Here is a 17,348-nt window from a genome sequence, read left to right as displayed (position 1 = left end):
ACTGTGCTGAGCCACTTATACGAACTACCTCATTCTGTCCTAAATGGCAACTTCATGAGGTCAACGGTATTACTAATTCATTTTACAGATTGTGAAACTGAGGCCAGAGAAGTTACTCCATGGGTTTTGTAAATTTGCCAAGCTTGGCAGAAGTAGTCCGTGCATAAAGTGGCATTTAAAATGGATTAATTTTGATTTATAATCAACTTGTGATTAGTAACGCTTCTAGGCTATAGTCTAAGTACAATTAAACTTACTCTTTCATGAAGAAAGGCCCCAAATATACTTGTAAAACCATAATACTTTATACTGTCGCAGTTTTAGTGTCCAACTTTAACCAAGAATTGGAGCACAGTAACTGTTATGCTCAGATTAAAACCTTTCTTCTAAATTAAAAATGAGAAAATTATGTTTTTGAGTCACCTGGTGCCACCTCTACTGACATTTGCTAAGTCCTTACTCTGCAAGGGGATGCAGTGGAGAAAGTGAATGGAGCAGAGCTCTTTATGATCTAGAGAGTCAAAGACAAATGCACGAAAGAAATACATGACAGAGCAAGGCACATGGCAAGAGATATTCAAACTGCCCCTATCATCGGTGGCGGTGCTCATGCGAGAAGTTGGTGCCTTCCTTGAGCTGCCTTTTCTGATAAGTCACCCTAACACTAGCAGAATGGCTACTTTCTTCTTCTTCTATTTTTAATTGTTTTTAAGGTTATGTATTTAGTTTGAGAGAGAGAGAGAGAGAGAGAGAGAGAGCGTGCGTGAGCAGGGGAGGGGCAGAGAGAGAGAGGGAGAGAGAGAATCCCAAGCAGGCTCCACGCTATCAGCACACAGCCTGGTGTGGGGCTCAAACTCACGAACTGAGATGGTGACCTGAGCCGAAACCAAGAACAGGACCTTTAATCGACTGAGCACCCAGGCGCCCCTGGCTACTTTCTTCTTAATGTTGCGTACTCTCCCAGACAGTACCAAGCTCTGCACCCCTGAGCTAGAAGCCTTCACCACACTCTATCTCATGCAGATGACATCCATGGAATTTGTAGATGAGTAGCCCTGATGTGGACTCTGAGGTAGGTGCTGGAGTTCAGACATGAAAAAGTGGAGGTTTTTCCTCCTGGGACCCGATGGTTTAGTGGAAGGGATACTAACGATAGGCACCAAACAGTCTTGACAGACAGATAGACAAAAAAACCTACACTGATTAACAGGGCCCAGTAAAGCACATTTAGATATAGCAAGATTGACTATTGGCTCCTCTCCTCTGCCCATCCCCCTTTCTCAATTGTTCACACATATCTTCTTGGGGTTTGGTGGGGTTTGGAGAGGAAGGCAAAGCCACGAGATAACATGACAGGCAATTTCTGGGGAACTGGGAAGCTCGGATACTATTTGGGCCTAAGCATAAATACCACCAGGTGGCGCCAAACCCACCCTGACACAAAGAAGTTTTAGATCCAAATGTGTTCCTGGAACTTTGTTCCAGGTTTGCCATGACCTTAACACTACAACTATAAATAATACAATAATGGAAATTGGCCCAGAAGAGGTTTTTTTGGACCCCATTTATCACATATTTTATATTTTTTTATTCTACTTGCAAAAAATAGGGAGGTACAGGGTCCTATGAGACAAGAGTACAAAGAAAAGGAAGAAAACAAAACAAAACAAACCCCACAACATTTCACCCAGTATGAGAATTTGGCAATTTCCTCCTATCATAGTATGAAATCTTGAACCATTTCTAATTTATTTTTTTGTATGGTGCGATATCCAGTACTCAGCAGTATTTGCTACATAAATGAGTCTGGTTTGAGCATATCAAGATAGGCTTCATAAAGGACGTAATATTTAGAAAGTCACCTGGACGATACAAGGTTTGAACAGACTGAATTGGAGGGGAACTGGTATTCTAGGATCAGAGAACGTTAAGAGAAAATGCATAGCTAGGAAATTGGAGAGCCATGTTTGTAAGAAGACATTATTAGCTAAGTAAAGAGAATCCCATTCCATTAGTTAATGGAGAGTAAGGGCCAGAAGAATAAATTAAGGCTATCTTGCAGAAGGCACTGCATCTAGACTGAAATCTTCGCATTTTCTTTAAAGCTGGAACCAATCACATCTCATGATGTGACAAGAAAGGGGTGGCAGAGGGCTGTATGTTCCAAACTCACTCACCAGGGAGAGTTTGACCCTAAACCCACATTCATGAACTAGGTACTCACAGGTGTGATAATGCAGAAAGATCATTAAAAGCACCTTCGGGCACAACAGAAATGTCATTTCCATGTAATGAACTAAAAGCAAGAAAAAGCAATATTAAATTTCTTACACATCAGCGAGTTCAGAAAAATTCTAACACGTGTGAGATTTTAGTTTATACTAAGCACTTCAAATCAGCACAGAAAATATGATCTATTCAAGACATGGTCTTGGTATAATTAGGTATCTATTTGGGAAAACGAAAAGTTCTTATGTCACATCATATGCATAAAATCAATTCTAGATAGATGAGTTAAATATAAAAATAAAACTAAAAATGTATTTAATAAATAGAGATCTCCTTTTTATGAACATAGGATGGCAAAGGCTGTCAAAGCACTATATAAAACTCAGAAACCATAAAGGAAAGTGATACATTTTTGACAATGCAAAATACATCCATAATTAATATGAAAGACAACCTATAGGGAACAGAATGGAAAATAGCTGCAAAATATATAAGACACAAGGATTAATTCCTTAGTAAAAAGACCTGCAAGCTTAGAGTCAAGTAGTAGATGCATAAAGACATGTATGTTAATAAGGAAAAGACAAAGCACTCGATAGAAAATAGGAAATGATATGATCAGACTCATGGAATAAGAAACACAAATGCTCAATAAAAGAGTAAAATATGCACAAATGCTCTAGTTATTGGAATTTCAAATTAAAACAGGAATGGAAAATAACATTCAACCTATCCTAGAATTATTCATATTATTCAATATTTGCCAGAGTGCTTTGAAACAGGTACTCTATTAAAACAGGTACGCAATCTGTCATAGAACAAGAATGAAAGGATTAATACTATTCAGTATTTGCCAGAGTGCTTTGTAATAGGTGCTCTATTAAAGGAGAGTTGGTGGAAAATAAATTTGTAAACTGACACATCCTTGTTTTAGGGGGGCAACTTGGCAGTTACTTTTGGTATTCTCCCAGGACAGTTAACAGTAAGGTGAATGTGTAGGATGCTTGCTCCAGCCCTGTAAGGGATAACGCAAGTCTGGAATCAAGCCACATGATAGCAAAAGATGAGGACGATTAAATAAGTTATGGTTCCTTCGTCCTATGGAATACTCTGTGCCAGTTAAATAGTTGAGGGATATTTCTAGATGATGGAAAAGAAATAGTCGAAAGCATATTGTTAAATAAGATGAGCCAATGACAGAATAAGAACAAATCCTATTTATGTTTTTTTAAAGTTATATCGCTGTGGGCATACATATACCAGCATATAAAAACAAATGCATATAAAAGAAGACCGGAAGACAAGACAAAACTGTTTAATTGTTAATTCTGGGTGAGGGGATTGTGACTGAGAATCATATTTCATTTCATATATTTAAAATACATTTTTGTAGGAAAAATGTACTCATAGATAATGCAATCTTTAAAGAAATGAACATTTCGTACATTTCTTTCAAAATTAGTTGGATCTATATGAAACATACATATTATCTATTGCCAAATAAATGACCACACCAACAATGTGGTGTTCTTCAAATAAAAGCTGTTGAGTATGATATGGGGAAAGAAGTAATCTTCCTATTTTCAAATTTGCAGTAAATCCTAATGTGTACATCAAAAATATCCCCAGATCATTAAAAACACAAGTCAAAACTCAGATCCCCGAGATAAGAGATACTTCGCTGCGCATAAGATGCTTACAGTAATCGGAGAGACTTCAATCCATCGAAGGTTCGAGGAGGAATACATCTCAAACGGTTGTAACTAAGAATTCTGAAAGCATACATAGTCGATTTGTTTTACTCAGATATCCCCAAATGGCCAAATGTCATTTTAAAAATGAAGCAGTTAAGAAAAGGGTTGTTTTAGCATTTCATAAATTGAGAATATCGATGCATAATACTTTAATGTTTGTGTTTTCACTAATACAACATATTTATTTTTAAATACAGTCTAGAATGCTTCCTTCCCCAGCCTATTCCCTCTCCCAGGTGGCTTTCCTCAGAAGTCTGTCTTAAGGATCTCTTCCAACCCCACCACATGTGTAAATTATTCTTTGCTCCTTTTATAGAACCCAGCACTTTAACAATATCTGTATTTGTTTGTTTACTGAGGTTTTGTTTGTCTGTTTCTCCCAACAATATTTATATTCCCTGAGGGCAGACTATCTATCTTGTTAACAGGGAACATCCAAGTGCCTAGAAAATGCCTTTAGTCCAGTGAATTGATAAACAGTCCATATCACATTTTCACACTCACAAGGTGAGGAGCTGGGTCATGTTGCTGAAGCTCTGATTAGAAAGGGTGCTTATTCGGTTGTTACTTAAGTCTCTACAAAAGAAAAAGAAAAAAAAAAAAGGAGTCTACTGTTACCAGAGGAAGTGAAATATTAGTGATTCTTAGAAAGAGAAGGTTCTTCTTGTTCAGTCACAGCTGCACGGTTAGCACTCAGCTTTTACCTGAAAATAACGAAACACTGGATAACCCTCTGAGGTACATCGTAATATTCATAATTATTCACGCCCCTGCCTGTTGAAATTAGAAGCGATGATATGTTTTGCTTTCAACTGCCACTGCAGTTAAGTGCGGGCACTGGTGCCAGGTTTCGGTTCAAAACAGAAATTTTAGAGGCTCCCGGGTGGCTCAGTTGGTTAAGCGTCTGACTCTCGATCTCGGCTCAGGTCATGACCTCAGGGTTCGTGAGGTCAAGCCCCACGAAGGGCTCTGTACTAACAGTGTAGAGCCAGCTGGGGATTCTCTCTCTCCCTTTCTCTCTGCCCCTCCCCTGCTCGCACTCTCTCGTAAAATAAGTAAATAAACCTAAAAACAAAAACAACACAGAAGCTTTGGAGTGAGCTCACTTTCCCCATACCCCTCTGCTCACTGCTTTGCAAGACTTGTGATGTTTCACAGCCAGTGCCTGTGCCTTGGTCCCAGAGCAAAGGCATGTGACAGGTGGAGGCCACTCACAACAGACACATCTTATGCGTGACAAATAAACCTTTGCTCATGAAGGTTCCATTGGTTGTACGTCCTTTGTCTTCCCTGTTATATATGCTCCTTGATACACACAGTCAAATTTGATAACTAAAAGAACTCATTTAATTACATCTGGAATGCCATAATTAAAAACTTTGCCCTTGGAAAAAAAAAAAAATCACTGGCGTACCGTAGGTCTTTAACAAATATCTGTTTAATGAATAAGTTAACGGGAGAGATGTGGATTTTTTACCCAGTGCTACATGGCTGTTTATACAAGTGTAACTGGTACTATGGGCTGTGATTTATATTCAGTTAACACGATCTTATTTTTATTACATATAATAATAAATGTGACCATATATGATACATATAATACTTATTGTACTATAATTACATTATAACATATAATGTAATATAATAACACATAATAAATAATGACATATTTTATTGATATACATTAAATATCTGGCAATTTTGCATTAGGAAAAAATTAGTGAATATAGCCATACATATACTCATACAGTGATATGTATATATTCTCTGTTTTTTTAACACAAAATGCTAAATACATAAATAAAAGTAAGATTCATGAATAAGTGAAAAATTATAGGTCGTAATTTATGATCATTTTTTAAAAAGTTTATTTTTTTTATTTTGAGAGAGAGAAAGAAAGAGAGAGAATGCACAAAGGTGGGGAGGGGCAGAGAGAGAGGGGGAGAAAGAATCCCAAGCAGGCTCCATGCTGTCAGCTCAGAGCCCAAAGCAGGGCTTGATCTCACGAACTGTGAGATCATGACCTGAGCCGAAATCAAGAGTCAGATGATTACCCAACTGAGCCACCCAGGCACCCCAATTTATGATTTGTATGTGTGTGTGTATTCACTGCTTTTTTCTTCTAAAGCAAAACATACAAATAAATGTAAGATGCAGAAAAGCTGAAGATAAAATATCAGTAAAATGAACCTATAAAATTGTGAAATGATAGGAATACTATAGGAACTTAATAATTCATCTTCTTAGCTGCTGAAAACTACATAAATTTAGAAAATAAGTTAAGTATATCTATATTGGCAGAAGTTACCTGAGTAACTTGAGTTACTCATGAGTCATTGGTAAAGTCATTTCTGGATCTACAAATTCTCATCTTTCATTTCCGACCTGGTCTTAAATAATTGCGTACTGTTCCATAAATGACCCAATTCACCTGAAGTGACCGTCTGGAAATTGCAGTAATTTAAAGGTTTGTTTAACAGAGCAAAATGTATGCAACCAAGTTCTTGCTGCTACTAAATAAGTGACTAGGGCCAGAACACGACATCTTAGGGGATATTCTCCCTTAATTTAATCACTGGTCATTTAAACAGTCCTACATACTTTTTACAAAGTGATTTAAGGGAAATTGAAAACGATTAATAGTACTTTAACCAACCACAACCTTGCTTAAGTCAAGTTTATGTTGGGAAATGTAACATTTTCTGTGACTTACGTTTCTAGAAGTCACTAATTAGGAATAAACCTTCTTATTCTAGGAACACTAGAAATCAGCCTCCTCAGCCAGCTGTATTCACTCGAAAATCATATAGGACTTAAATTAAAGATAAAGTATTTCCATTTCAATTTACTCCCATTGCTGATTTTTTTTTTTTTTGATAAGTTTTATCAATCACCAGCAAGGCTATTCTAAGTGTGACATTATATATAGTAAGATTGCATCTTTTTAAAAATATTGTGCATATAACTAGATCAAAATGTTGGTATATTTAAATATAGTCTTGTATTACCACTTAAAAATCCATTTACATTAATGAAAGAGAGAGATGTTATTTTACAAGGACATTAAACCAAACTGAAAAAAGAAAAAAGTCCATGTCTGAAATTTATGCCCAGAATATCAGCAACTTTGTCAAGTCTACCTAAATACTGCCCAAGTAAAATGAATTTTATAAAATTAAATTTGAATACCGGAAGCCCACAACTTAACTTAGAATGTATTATAAAAGAAAATGAAACCTAATAAAATGCATTTTCAACGTTATTACTATCCATGACCTTTTGCTTAAAGTCAAGAATCAAGCCATTATTTTCTATCTTTCTCTTCTTGTCTTGTGATAAAATAGCCCATATTCATCATCAGTCGAGGTATCCAAATTTGCTGCATTTCTGTAGTTCTAGGCTACTTAGGCTTTATCACATTTGTACTTTGAATTAGAGGAGGCCCTTTCTCTACGATGCACCATTGCCTGATTGATATTCAATGAAGATGTAGCTAGTGATCCAGAACCGCAATGAGCAAGTAGGGAGGCATCTAACTGTAAATGATTTATCTCATCTGAAAGGTTCACTAGATCTTCTGCCCGTTGCTACCCCCACTTTCATGAAACAGAGTAAGGAGTCAAAGATGAAAATACGCAACACATTACTTACATAAGTGTTAAATGTTTGTAGTTAAAGAGCTCCTTAGGAACCAGTGTAAATTGGTTCCCATCCAGATACCTAAAAACAAGAAAACAATATTATCTTTTTTGTTTTTTCTAAAGGAACAGAGGTGTGATATAAAATAGTTGACACTATTTCACTCTTAACTGAGGCAAGAAAGCACTTGGCAATTCTGGCTTTAAAACATCATGTTCCTAGCTGGGGTTCCTATTTAAAAGAAGTGAAGGGGGAAAAAGCAGAGTTGTCCAATCTAGTAGAATTATTTTGTAGATCACTTAGCATAAATTACAAAACCAAGGAGATACTGGTGAGTGCAGTTCTTTGAGGTTTATGTAATGAGGTGAGTCATGTGTCCAACTGTGTGTCAAGAAGAAGGTTCATTCAATCAACCATATTTATTTGGCCTCCTGTGTGCTTGTATTTACACGGAGACAATACCATGAAATGCATTCGCTACTGACAGAACCTCGCCACCGAGGGCCAAGACCACTCTCCACTGCCTTAATAGGGATCCATACACTTAGCAAATAACAATGGATGGTTTGAAGGAGATACTTAGGAATTTGGATGTAATCAGATTTCAGTTAAAGATATCTTGAAAATAGTTTTTAACCACTGTATATCTGCTTTGTGACAATAATTTTAGAAGGTTTCATAGAACATCACCCACCACCTTTATCAAGGACACAATATAGCATCTATATGTAAAAGTAATAAATAACCACACATATGTGAAGTTTCCCTTTCTGACCAAAGTCAGCAGAATAATCTGCAGATAGATTGACTCTGGGCTAACTAGCAAGCCATAAAAATAAATGAATGTGTAAAGTTCTATCCATAATGTCACAAAAAGAAAAATAAACTGCATCTCAATCAAGGCTGTTTTTTCCCAGAATATAGATGAGGAAGGGTAAAAATGTCTTTCAGCAACGTAGGCCATCTCGCTGTAGATGTGCCTACAAACCATTGTGGCACCTTGGACACAGGCCACCTCCTACTCCAGTGTTGTGGCAAATCTTAAGATCCAAGGTTGAGGTTATTAGTATTTTTGCTGGATATAGAAATTGCTGAGAAATTGCCTCAGATAATAATCTGTTTCAAATAGTTCAAAATAAAAAGTTATATAAAAGGCACAACTCATCAAAATATGTGATAAATATGTAACCAAGAGTCAGGCATATGTTATGAGTTCTTATTATGCTTGCTCAAATTTTCTGACTCTGTGTTTCTTCTTTGACTCCTCTTTCTGTCCTCCACCTAAGTATTTCTTGGTACCACTAGAGGGAAGCACAATCCCATATAGTTCAGTACTTTCCCTTTATTCTGGAAAACGCCATAACAGAAAGCTAAAAAGATTCAGAATGCGTGCTATGGATGTGTACATGTAAAACAACCTAAGAGGGAAATTACATGGAACTGATTAAAAATAATAGATACCATTTGTTTAAAACTGTCCAATAAAACGTACTTATTTTTGCCAAATTCTTTAATAATTTAATATAATATGCAATGAGATTTTTCTAATACACACATATATGTGATTGTAGAGAAGGATCCCGCTAACTTGGTATGATTCTAAGAATAAGCTCTTGGGGAGGTAAAACTTGAATTCACAAGAGACTAGTTAATATTTTCCTCATCTCTATAACATATTTTGTTAGAAAAATATTACTTTCTAATACTTTGTAAGGAAACAGATTGAAAATTCAACTGTCTGACAGAAGAAACATATGGACGGCAGAGACGGGATATGAATCAAGTAGCTTCTCAGATGAAATTCAGTAATGAAATTAAAGAATAAGTTTAAAATTATTTGCTAGGCATTGGGTAGAGGCACCAAGGTATGGGCCAGTTAAAAAGATGGGATTCCACGTTAAAAATGATCTGTTTATGCCGAGTGTTGTGTTCTTGGCTGGGCTGTTCCTAGAATCAATGTTGAGCATACAGAGTACTCTAAAGGCATCTGGCTTCCAACACTGGATGGAGAGTAATCTTCTGAAATAATACTTACTAAAATAAGAATTAAGTATTTAATTACACACACACACAAAGTAGTGCTTATTGTCAATTAACAACTGTGATGGGTGGCCAGAGAGAGAAACTGAACACTTCACAGCATTTCAAATCTAAGAGAGACCTTCCGCATATATGTGCTAAGATCACACCTTTTCTTTCTTTCTTTCTTTCTTTCTTTCTTTCTTTCTTTCTTTCTTTCTTTCTTTCTTTTTTTCTCTCTGTGTTCAATTCAGGACCAAATTTGTAGAATTGTGCATGATTTGAAAATAATTTCCCTGGTAACTGAAGCGACATCTTCTTAAAACTCATTATGTATGTTCCATGTTGCCAAAACTTTATCAAAGCTGCTTTTTTAGAACGCTCGTACTCATGTATATGAATTATAGGTACATATCTGCACAAATTACATCAGAACCTAAATCTTTTTTTTTTTTTTTTTTTTTTTTTTTTTTTTTTGGGGGGGGGGGGGGGGGGGGGGGGGGAGTGGGAGAGAGAGAGAGAGAGAGAGAGAGAGAGAGAGAGAGAGAATTCAAGTAGTCTCCACACTTTTAGCATGGAACCTGACATGGGCTCCATTTCATGACCCTGGGATCATGATCTGAGCCAAAATCAAGAATTGCATGCTCAACCAACTGAGCCATCACTAAACTTAAATCATTGTTGCTACACAGTTTCACATAGAGGAAATAAATAGGCAAAATGAGTCAAGTGCATTCATATCGAGCATTTGTCCATGGTACATAAATATACAGAGTATGGAATGGAAAGGAGCATTCAGGCTTCATAATACTCAAGCAGCTTGTTCTCATTCTATTCCACATATATAACATGACACAGAGAAGAAAGTGTGCCTGGTGTTTAGTGTCTAGATAAGTGTATACTGACCATGTAATATGTGGTCATAAATCAGTTATGAAAATGTTAGGGATAATTGGCCTTATACCTTTTATGATCAAAAGGATTCTAATTCAAGGCCAAAGGGCAGTACCTCTTTTTAACACAGAGATTATGCTAGCTTCTTTTTTTTTTTTTTTTTATTTTATTTTATTTTTTTTAACGTTTATTTATTTTTGAGACAGAGAGAGACAGAGCATGAACGGGGGAGGGTCAGAGAGAGAGGGAGACACAGAATTGTTAACAGGCTCCAGGCTCTGAGCTGTCAGCACAGAGCCCGACGCGGGGCTCGAACCCACGGACCGTGAGATCATGACCTGAGCCGAAGTCGGACGCTTAACCGACCGAGCCACCCAGGCGCCCCTATGCTAGCTTCTTCTATATTCTAGATATTTATGAATTCCACGTGGGAAGATACAGTGGTAAAGAATAATTAACGATATAAACTATGGAATCTCCCAGACACTGGAGAGCAACTAAAAGTACAGCATTTCCTAAGGTGTATTTGCTAGAACATTAGTCTTGCCAGATAGTCTATGAGAAAAAGGATATACAGGCAAATGAGTATTGGAGTTATCTTATATTTTACCACCCTCTCTTGGAGTGTCACAGTGCACCTTAGCATAACATAGACACTGAGAAATCATGCAGTGAATAAAAGAAACACAACTGAAATTTCCCAAGTGCATGTAAACTGCTTTTTTGTAAAAAATTGTTTATTTGTTTATTTTGAGGGAGAGTGCAGGGGAGGGGCAGAGAAAATCCTAAACAGGCTCCTTGCTGTTGGCTGGAAGCCCAATGTGAGGCTTGATTTCACAAACTGTGAGATCATGACCTGAGGCAAAATCAAGAAGAATTGGATACTTAACCTACTGAGCTACCCACATGCCCCAAGCTGCCTTTTATATTATCTGTTTAGGGTTTTACATGAAACTATTTAATGCCTACAGAATGGAATTTGGAAACGGGACTCTCCATTTTGTTTGGTTTCCATTTCCCTTGTTGAAATATTAATTGTTAAGGAAACAGACAAGCTCTACTTACAATTCAGTGACATCTCTTGGAATACCTTTGGGCAAGACCTTCAAGCCCTTATTGCTACATCGGACGACTGTATCCAAGCATGTACATTCCGTGGGGCAGCGAGACAGTGGAGAACAGCTATTGTCATCATTTCCTAAATTGCCGAAAGAAATACAGGAAAGCCCAGATTTGTGGCTTTGAAAATGACAGAAGCGATGTTATGCTTTTAGCTTAACAAACACAAGAATCTTGAGCCATGTGATCGCTTATACACATACAGGGCATTGAGTATTTACAAACTGGTACCATACGTTTTATACAGCACTGTTTTCAGATTGCCTAGGGCAGGATTCCCGAAAATAATTCACAATTTATATTATCCATACAATCATAACAGTAATTTTCTCTGCTCAGTTATTTATACAAATTATACTTTTAATTAGAATATAGAAATGTAAACTGAATTATGGAGGAGTCATAAGGACACAGACATGAAGAAACACAGAGGGATAAAAATGTTTAGCAGAAAATGTAAATGTTTTTTACGTTTTTTAATGTTTTTTAAATGTTTATTTATTTTTGAAAGAGACAGAGAGAGAGTGTGAGCAGGGGAGGGGCAGAGAGAGAGGGAGACACAGAATCTGAAGCAGGCTCCAGAATCTGAGCTGTCAGCACAGAGCCTGATGTGGGGCTCGAATTCATGAACTGTGAGATTGTGACCTGAGCCAAAGTCGGATGCTCAACTGACTGAGCCACCCAGGCGCCTCAAGGCCCTCATTTTAAAATATAAGGCTCAAAGGGGCTCTCTACTTACTGGTAGTAATAACAGAACCTGCTCTACCTACCTTATGTGGCTATTGTGAGAATCAAATATGATGATACATCCAGAGCTTTAAAAAGCGAAAACTATTATTTTTGTTAGATTTACTAGAATTTATTTTATTTATTTATTTTTTGGGGGAGAGAGAGCTCGACAGAGTGCAAGTGGGGGAGGGGCAGAGAGAGTGGGAGACACAGTGTGAAGCAGGCTCCAGCCTCCGAGCTGTTAGGACAGAGCCTGATGCGGGGCTTGAACTCATGACCTGTGAGATCATGACGTGAACCGAAGTCGGATGCTCAATCAACTGAGCCGCCCAGGCGCCCCTAGAATTTCTGTTAAGTCAATTGCTTTTCTCCTTTGCAAATGACAGTTACTAAAAGAGATGCTTAGAATGATAAAGAAAAGTTAAAATGAAGCTATATAAACAGTACCAACTACAAGTTGAAAACTGGACAATTTAAATAAAACATTCAGAAACACAAAGCAAGTAGACTCAGAGGTGAAAGCACAGTCTGAGAAAGTATGTGCCCTGTTTCTAAAACAAAAGAAAAGAAAAGAAAAGAAAAGAAAAGAAAAGAAAAGAAAAAAAAGAAAAGAAAAGAAATGCCCCAAACTATCTGTTTGTGTCCCCTAGCGTTGGACCAGTCATTTGAATGCTTGGTAACAAAAGATTTAGCAAGGTTTTCTTACCATCATCACACGTGAAGTCTTGAATGGCAACATCCTGGATGGGGATTTCTTTGAGGAAATATGGTTTTTGACATCGAGGATTTCCGGTTACGATCCTTTTCTTCCTGAGCCATTCCCCAAGCCAAGCCAGGTAGCAGTTACAGTTAAACGGATTGGCCAACAGGTTTCTAAGAGCCGCATGCAAACAATGCAGGGATGAGTTCAGGGGGTCATTTTCTTACCTCTCAAAACCCCATGCGACCATCTTTCCCACACTATTTCTGCTGGAATGATGCCTTCTGATCCTTCGTATTAACCACCCCTCACCCCCATCCCCCATTCATACTCAATCACAAGCAACATGTGGGATGCATTTTTTTGGCTAAAATGTTTGCTTGGAACTTGAAAAATAACAACACTTTCAAATAAGAATCTTCAAATAATTTCACGGAGAAAATAAAGCAAAGTAAGCAATTCGGAGGTTTATGCAGGGGATCCTGATAGATATCTCATTTAGAGAGAATTTAAACTCGTCAGAGATCTGATTTGCTGTCAAACTTCCCTGCACTGATAATGCAGTAATTTAATATAAAGATGGAGGCTGATTACCTTATATTATTGAGTTTAACCTGACAACAGCTATTTTATTAATTTATCATTTCAAGATTTCCATCCCTTATTTGCTCCAGAGAATAGGTTTCCCATCTAAACTGACAGCTGAGTTGATTAAATGCCAGTTATAAAAATGAATTTCCTTCTACAAATCTCAATACTTTTGGCATCTCACCACTTCAGCACAAACCTATTGACAACCTTATTATTTATAAACATGCCATCTTTAACATGCACAAATTAGTCACTCGATGTAAAGTGTCACATTTTATGTAGAAAGAGGATTAAGTACTTTACTGATGGATGGATGCTTCCCTCAAATTATTTCTGCAGTGACTCGAGCTATGTTGAACATGTTTTCTGTTTTGTTTTTCCTTTCTAACTACCTTTCCAGTTAGATTAGTATATTTAGATGCCACCATCACTAGGAAATCAAATCTGTTATAAGATTTATTATTTCAAATACTGCTCTTTAGATGATGACATATAAGAGAACTAAAATACATTGTTTAGAGGGTTTTGTTTGTTTCTTTTTTTAAAACAACACCTTCTGAGTTCTATCTATGGACCTACAAATATTCTTTATTTTCTAACTGTCTACATAAAATATCCTCTTGGACAGGCTCAACCTATTTCTTCAATATTTTCCTAATATCACTGTAAATGCCCTCCAGTGAACAGTCTCTGTTGTTGGTCTGGCCATCCTAATGTCGCTCCTGTCACTGTGAATGATCCTTTTGAGCATAGTTTGTTGGCAATAACCCTATCAGCTCTGTTTTTATGGTATTTACACCGAAAAGACTCTGACGTGAGAACACTGGGGAAATCTACTACATTTCTGTGATTTGCAGTGCAATCAAGTTATAAGATTAAAATTTATAAATCAAGTCACATCACATTATTATAAAAAAATAATTGAAAATATTATAAATTTTGTTAAATTTTAATATGAGAGGGTAGGTAATATTTTTAGAAAAATTAACATAAATTTAACATACAAATTTGTTGAACACTAAACCCTTGATCCCATTTTTGTGAAAAGCCTAATAATGTATTAAAATGCTATTAATAAAAGGAACAAATATACATTGGCTCAGTAATACAGAAATGAAGAAGATCTTTCATACTTACAGAGTAGATAAAGAATGCAGAGTATCAAATGCCCCTGGTGCAATGGTAGTGATTTGATTATCATATAAAGAAAGCAAACGCACAGAACTCAGTCCTATGAAACTGTCATTGCCAACACAGCTTATGCGATTACTTCTCAACATCCTGAGGGAAAGGAGAACATTGTTATGGAGAGAAAGCATCAAGCAATCAGTTTTGCCCATCTGAGGATCCAAATAACCCCTCTGCAAATGTGTGGCATTCATTACTGTTTTCTGAGTGATCTCTTGTCATTAGGAATTGCTGTGGATATATACCAAAAAATGCTTAGTTTGCAATGATTGCACTCAGCTACAAAAAAGCACGGGTGAGCCTCACGTGGACTCACAGCCCCATCTGATGAGGGTAGAATGTCTTCCTCTGATGCTATAATTATGTTTGCCTGCTTACATAATGTCCTAATTCACCTACAGCTCTCTGAGCCCTTGAAGGCCTGTGATTTGTGTATTCACGGTAGCATTACATCTGAGGTTTAACAGAAAGGAAGCAGAAAAGAATCAATAGTCACACACAGCAGATGGGGAACTGAGAGCATCTCAAGGACTTAGATGCCAAGTCAGTGTCAGCATAGGCTGGGGAACCCAAACTAGACTGAGCACCTGAGGATCTTGCCCACGTTATTTTATTTATGAAAATTATTTTATCATTTTAAAGTTTGGAACTTAAAAAGAGGCAAGAGTTAACAGATCCCAGTTGCTCACAATGAAGTTTAAATCTGCTTCTCTCTCTCTCTCTTTCTCTTTTTTTTTAAGTTTATTTATTTATTTGGAGAGAGAGAGCAATCACAAGCAGGGAAGGAACAGAGAGACAGGGAGAGAGAAAGGATCCCAAGCAGGCTCTGCACGCTCAGTGCATGGCCCGATGTGGGGCTAGAACTCATGGACTGTGAGATCACAGCCTGAGCAAAATGAAGAGTCAGACACTCTGAGACTTCAGGGTGCCTCCATCCGGCTTCTCTTGAAAGAATCCTGACCTCTTTAAATTTTTAGCAACTGCCATTAATAGGATTAACACTGATGTCTTTTCCTTGTCACTGCTGAAGTTTTGGCTCCATTCTCAATTCTTTGCCAAACTGTTTATTTGTGGAGCTTCGAGAAGGAATGAAAAATGTCTTAAAAAGCCTGTGAAAATGAATAGTGGCCATGAATCTTATTCAGAATTGCTGAGGTTATTTTACTTTTCAAGGCATGTGTTGAGCACCTTCCTAGAAGATTGCAGTATGTTAAAAAAAAAAAAAAAGAGGCAAAAATAAGTGAATAACAAAGTGTTCATTTTTTTTTTTATTTTTTATTTTTAAAAATTTTTTTTTAACGTTGATTTATTTTTGAGACAGAGAGAGACAGAGCATGAACAGGGGAGGGGCAGAGAGAGAGGGAGACACAGAATCTGAAACAGGCCCCAGGCTCTGAGCTGTCAGCACAGAGCCCGACGCGGGGCTCGAACTCACGGACCGTGAGATCATGACTTGAGCCGAAGTCGGACGCTTAACCGACCAAGCCACCCAGGCGCCCCACAAAGTGTTCCTTTAAAATTCTAGGTTGCTCTAAGAAATACATAAGAACTATCAACTTTCGCATTCTGTTAAGTCACATATAGGGAGAAAGGATGCTGCCTTGTCAAGGAATAATTTTACGTTAGGAAACAAATACACAACAGAGAGGTATTTCTATCCACACTGTCATTTTCCATAAAGTAATAAAGAGTATCTGGTCTTAATCTTGGTGGAGTCATGGACCCCTGGGAGAAGCTAAAGAAAAGTTTTGCTCCCTGTTACTAGAAAAATCCATAAGTGCACATATGTACCACATTTTGGCTGCAATGTCAAATATTCAAAGACACACTGAAATCTGTGCACATATTATTAAGAGGTTTATTAGTCTCAAAGAGTTAAGAAGTCTAGGGATAATGGGGGTGTCTTGTCAAAATCTTTATAGTCCCAAGCCCAAAGATATCACTTAGAGAAATACATATGTCCAGACAAACCTACTTTCGTCCTTTGAATACTGAGCTTGGCTCTAAAATACTCTAGTATTCTTGTGTGGCAGAGTGGGTTAAAGACAGAGCCACTCACATCTGTTTGTGCCCAAACATCTGGGGCACAAAAACATCGCTAGAAATATAATGAAGGAGAAAGTGAATTTAGAGGACTTGTCTCAGGGAGAGTCCTGCGAAAGAAACTGGTCAGAAGAAAACACTGGAATAAGCTGCTTGGGATGGTGTTATGAACTTGACTATGTGTTCCAAAATTCATAGGTCGGAGTCCTGAGCCCCAATGTGACCATATCTGGAGACAGGGTCTTGATGGAGGTAATTAAAGTTAAATGAGGTCCTGAGGGTGGGACTCTAATCTTTTAGGACTGGTGTCCTTATACAAAGAGGAAGGGACACCACAGCATTCTCTCTCTGTACACAGAGGAAAGTGCACGTAAGAGTAGAAGGAGAAGGTTTCAACTACAAGTCAAGAAAGAAATCTCACTAGAAACCAACCCTCTCAGCAC

The 17,348-nt window shown here is 37.4% G+C and overlaps 1 protein-coding gene across 2 annotated transcripts in view; it reads right to left on the bottom strand.

Moving 5' to 3' along the window:
- SLIT2 (slit guidance ligand 2) overlaps positions 1-17,348 on the bottom strand; it is a 373,985-nt gene that overhangs the window by 65,464 nt on the left and 291,173 nt on the right. For both annotated transcript variants that reach the window (XM_049630375.1, XM_049630377.1), the window contains 7 exons: positions 14,812-14,955; positions 13,090-13,256; positions 11,601-11,733; positions 7,635-7,703; positions 4,488-4,559; positions 3,930-4,001; positions 2,225-2,296 (listed from right to left, as the gene is read on the bottom strand). In XM_049630375.1, coding sequence (XP_049486332.1) covers positions 2,225-2,296; positions 3,930-4,001; positions 4,488-4,559; positions 7,635-7,703; positions 11,601-11,733; positions 13,090-13,256; positions 14,812-14,955 — 729 coding nt within the window. The remainder of the gene's footprint in view (positions 1-2,224; positions 2,297-3,929; positions 4,002-4,487; positions 4,560-7,634; positions 7,704-11,600; positions 11,734-13,089; positions 13,257-14,811; positions 14,956-17,348) is intronic.

Source organism: Panthera uncia, chromosome B1, assembly GCF_023721935.1.
Source record: "Panthera uncia isolate 11264 chromosome B1, Puncia_PCG_1.0, whole genome shotgun sequence".
Lineage (NCBI taxonomy): Eukaryota > Metazoa > Chordata > Mammalia > Carnivora > Felidae > Panthera > Panthera uncia.
The sequence above is the reverse complement of the archived record's forward strand: the minus strand, read 5'-3'. Positions and strand labels throughout refer to the sequence as shown.